A 4664-nucleotide genomic window follows, 5' to 3' on the forward strand; every position below is an offset into this window, starting at 1 on the left:
GGCTTTGGGGAGGTCCGGCGGTACCCCGGCCGGTACCATGGCCGGAGGCTCCGGCCTCCCCCTCCCTGCCCGCAGCTCGCCCCTCGCCGCCTCCTGCCAGCACTGGCCGGTAGTACCGGCCCAACCTGGCCGGTACTACCGGTCCTCTTCTTCCCCGCGCTGCTGCCTCCAACGGGCAGAAAATTGGAGCCTCCTTTTATGCCCCCTCTCTCTCTTGTTTTATTAACTCTTGCTCCTTCTTCTTCCTCCTCTCTCTCAAGCTCACCACCATTGTTGTTGACTTTTTGTGAGCTTGATCTCTCTTTCCCCAACCAATGATTCTTGCATCTATTTGAGAGAAAGATTGAGGGGATCTAGATCCATACTTTGACCAAACCAAATCATCTCTTTGTGAGTGAATCTTTGGGATCTAGATCTTGGAGAATTTTGTGTTCTCCTCTTTGTTCTTCCTCTCCTATTCCACCAATAGCTTTTGTAGCTTTGTTGGAATTTGAGAGAGAAGGATTTGAGCATCTTTGTGGTGTTCTTGCCATTGCATTTGGTGCATCGGTTTGAGTTCTCCACGGTGATTCGTGGTGGTGAAAGCAAGAAGGTTGTTACTCTTGGGTTCTTGGAACCCTAGACGGATTCTAGGCCTTTGTGGCGGTTTCTTGGGAGCCTCCAATTAAGTTGTGGATGTGTGCCCCAAGCTTTGTGTAAGGCCCGGTTTCCGCCTCGAAGGAAATCCCTTAGTGGAACCGTGACCTTGGCCTTTGTGGCGAGGGTCACCGGAGATTTAGGTGAGGCGCCTTCGTGGCGTTCGGTGTGTGGTGTGAGTACCGCATCTTGGGGTGAGGCCTTTGTGGCGTTGGTGTGCATCGAGCAACCACACCTCAAGGTGAGCCTCTTGTGGCGTTCGGGAGCACTAAGCAACCGCACCTCTCCACCGGAGATTAGCACTCGCAAGAGTGTGAACTCCGGTATAAATCATCGTCTCCCGCGTGCCTCGGTTATCTCTATACCCGAGCTCTTTACTTATGCACTTTACCTTGTGATAGCCATCGTGCTTGAAGTTATATATATCTTGCTATCACATACTTGCTTGTATTGCTTAGCATAAGTTGTTGGTGCACATAGGTGAGCCTTTGCTTAGAATAAGTTGTTGGTGCACATAGGTGAACAATAGTATATAGGTTTTGGGCTTGACAAAGTAAACGCTAGTTTTATTCCGCATTTGTTAAGCCCATCTCGTAAAAGTTTTAAATCGCCTATTCACCCCCCCCCCCCCCTCTAGGCGACATCCGTGTCCTTTCAGTCTTGTCAAGCTTCATTCCCTTAGGGGCGGAGCCTAAATTAGGTGTAGCCATAGATATGAGCAAATACACCCCTTATGACAGGTCCTAGAATCATTTTCATGAGCAAGTATAGAAATCATTAAGACATAAATGTCCCATTATACTAGTTAGTTCATTGGTCCCCGACATAAACTCCTCTAGTGCAACTCAAAGTATTGGAAAACGGTTTTTGAAATTTCGTCCCTTCCAACCCTCATTGCATTAAAGTGCAGCCCTATGAGCCCATATAGGTGAAGTAATATACAGTCGACGTTCGCATAAAACCATCATAGAACAACATAAAAGATAAAAACTTTACCAAATACTCATTGCACATCATGCAGAATCATAGCCAAATCATTCTATTTCCTCGGGAACATGGGGAACTACTCACAAGTGCCAAACATAGTGTGGATCAGAGGCATAATGGTTACAACACAATCTGAACTTATAATGTCTCCACCAAATAAAGACACGATGGCAATCACAATCATGCAATAGCGCTTAAAACAATATCTAGGGTTTGGTCTATCAAAAACTATGAGGGAAATGGTGTTGATCTCGGAGATGATGATGGTGGTGATGATGGATATGATGGAGATGTTGATGGAGAAGCCCCCCCCCCCCCCTACGTCAAGGAGGAGTGGTGATGACGGTGGCATAGAATTCCCCTTCACCGGAGGCTCCCGTGCGGCAGGATCTTCCCTCTCCCAAAAGAGGAGTGGACTTTCTCCTCCGCTGCCGCCTCAATAAATCTCGGAAATAATATGGCTAGGTTTTCTGGCGAGACGGAATCGTCTGTAAAAAGGAGACTCTGCAAGCAAGCATGCAATTCCGTATGAAAAATTCCTTTATGTCCAACCTCATAATTCGTTTTTTATTTTCATTGACAACTATGGAAAACATAGATCCTTTAGAAATATTTTTGTGTTCCTTTGCAACACTGCCAAAGGACATGTTTTACAAAATCTCGTGTTTTCACTTCTTGTAGGATCTAACATACCATGACATGGTATAGGTTTTCATGTTCTTGCATCTTGTAAATCTTATTAATCATTTTGAAAACACAGTACAACGTAGACGCTCACAACATATCCCTAGAGAGATGAAAGGGATGGGTCAGCACAACATTGCCATAAGCAATCGTTTATGCTCAGCTTCAGAAGAGATGACACAACAGACAACGATTTCTGTCAAGTTAATGGAACAGGGGCGACCCCTTTCTTTAAGAAAAACGTCAGACAACGATTTATAATGCAGAGAGCATCTTCCATTTGGCTAATCATCTCAGTCCTTGGCAATTCCACCACGCGCTTAGCTCCAAATCGTGTACGATGCGTCCCATCTCAGCTCTCTTCTTTAACTTTTGTATGACCGAGAGACCGCGACTTCGACCAAACTTTCAACGATGACGTCACCGGTCACTCGGCACCTGCATGCTTATATCTTAGCGATCGCATCCCGATCATCCCATCTCCTCACTCCTGTACACCTAACCACAGCAACGCTTGAGAAAAAAGCCAAGCTAAGCTCGACCGTCGACCGAGCACATGGCGACAAGAAGCAGCAGCAGCGACGGCGCGCTCCCCGTGGTGGATCTGGCGCCGTTCTTCCTCGCCGGCGTCGGAGACGTTGACGCCGCCCGCTCTCGCGTGACCGAGGCCGTGCGCGAGGCTTGCATGTCGACGGGGTTCTTCCGCGTCGTGAACCACGGCGTGCCGCCGGAGCTCATGGCGCGCGCGCTCGAGCTGTCGGCGGCGTTCTTCGCGCTGCCGGATGAGGAGAAGGCCAAGGTACGGCCGGCGGAGGGGTCTTCCAGTGCACCGCTCCCGGCAGGCTACGCGCGGCAGCCCGCGCACTCCGCCGACAAGAACGAGTACCTGCTCGTCTTCAATCCGGAGCTCTGGCTCAACGTGTACCCCGCCGAACCTGCCGGATTCAGGTCATCACTTCGATAAGATAGATACTTCATACTTCTCTCAGTTCCATAATTTGCGACAAGAATTATAAAACTGAGGGAGTATTTTTCCTATTTGTATGTTTTCATCTCATTTCGTGGCATTCCAAAGTACTAAAGAAAATTAATGACATAGTACTATGAACCTGTAAAATGGCATAAAAAAACGTTTGCTTCGTGGCTTGCACAAGGAAACAATTTTCTGCAAATAAAGTAAAGTTAGGAAGCAGTCGTCACAGAGAGCAGTTGGAAGGTCTGATCGTTTTTGCAGGAGAAATAGCCCCACTTTTTGGTGAAATTTCGTAGATTCATCACATGTCGAAGAATACAACAAATCAGTGATATATTTTTTCTTAATCTCGACAACTTTCAAATGACACAAAACAAGTGGTACTGCAGTCCGTACACTCTCACGATCAAAATGAATGTTCCGGTCAGAGAAAGCCGACTGAACTTTTGCATGATCATTTCTGAAACTGACACAAAACACTAACAACATCCAGGAATGCGCTAGAGGAATGCTACGCCAAGCTCACCGCCCTGGGGCTGCTCATCCAAGACATCCTGAACGAGTGCATGGGCCTACCGCCAGGCTTCCTCGCGGAGTACAACGCCGACCGCAACTTCGACTTCCTCACGCCGCTGCGCTACTTCCCGGCGACGTCGGCAGAGGAGACCAACGGCATCTATGCGCACGAGGACGCCAACCTCGTCACCTTCGTCCTGCAGGACAACGTTGGAGGCCTGGAGGTCCTCGGCAGCGATGGCTGGGTCCCGGCGGGGCCCGTCGAGGGCACCATTATCGCCAACATTGGCGATATCGTGCAGGTTCTCAGCAACAATAAGTTCAAGAGCGCGACGCACCGGGTGATCAGGAAGCCGGGAGCGCACCGGCACTCGCTCGCTTTCTTCTTCAACCTCCACGGGGACAGGTGGGTCGAGCCGTTGCCGCTGTTCGCCGGCAACCTCGGCGAGGCGCCAAGCTATAGGGGGTTCAAGTATGGCGATTATATGCAGTTGCGCATGAGGAACAAGACCCACCCGCCGTCAAGGCCCGAGGACGTCATCGACATCACTCATTACGCCATCTAGCTTGTAGAAGCTTAATCCCATGTGCAATCGTGCATTTTCGGTTCTCAATTTTGAATTCGTTATGGTGGTATTTAGAGCATGGCAATCTTAGTTGAGGACAGAGTTGCTCTCTTTACTGATGCTCTGCAATGTCAGATTCTGAGTTTGCCTTTTACTTATTTAGGGCTACCACTAAGCACAACCAAACCAAAGAAAGTATTATTCTTGCCCTTAGTTCAAACTGTACAGAAAAGGTTACAAGCTTCTGCTATGTACCTTAATTGTGGCAGTAAGTTAAGAATGATGAATTATGTTCTTTCTTC

At 48.5% G+C, this 4664-nt stretch overlaps 1 protein-coding gene across 1 annotated transcript; it reads left to right on the forward strand.

Annotated features, from left to right (window-relative positions):
- The first annotated feature begins 2791 nt into the window (after positions 1 to 2791).
- On the forward strand, positions 2792 to 4664 carry LOC127336944 (naringenin,2-oxoglutarate 3-dioxygenase). The gene is made up of 2 exons (XM_051363812.2): positions 2792 to 3255; positions 3774 to 4664. Exons 1-2 carry the CDS (start codon positions 2864 to 2866, stop codon positions 4360 to 4362), a joined length of 981 nt encoding a protein of 326 aa, XP_051219772.1. The 5' UTR covers positions 2792 to 2863; the 3' UTR covers positions 4363 to 4664.

This window comes from Lolium perenne, chromosome 2, assembly GCF_019359855.2.
Source record: "Lolium perenne isolate Kyuss_39 chromosome 2, Kyuss_2.0, whole genome shotgun sequence".
NCBI classification, from domain to species: Eukaryota; Viridiplantae; Streptophyta; class Magnoliopsida; order Poales; family Poaceae; genus Lolium; species Lolium perenne.

Coding starts and splice junctions, on each gene's coding strand:
- LOC127336944 (XM_051363812.2), top strand. CDS start 2,864: ATGGCGACAAGAAGCAGCAGCAGCGACGGCGCGCTCCCCGTGGTGGAT. Junction 3,256..3,773: donor GCCGAACCTGCCGGATTCAG/GTCATCACTTCG, acceptor AACAACATCCAG/GAATGCGCTAGAGGAATGCT.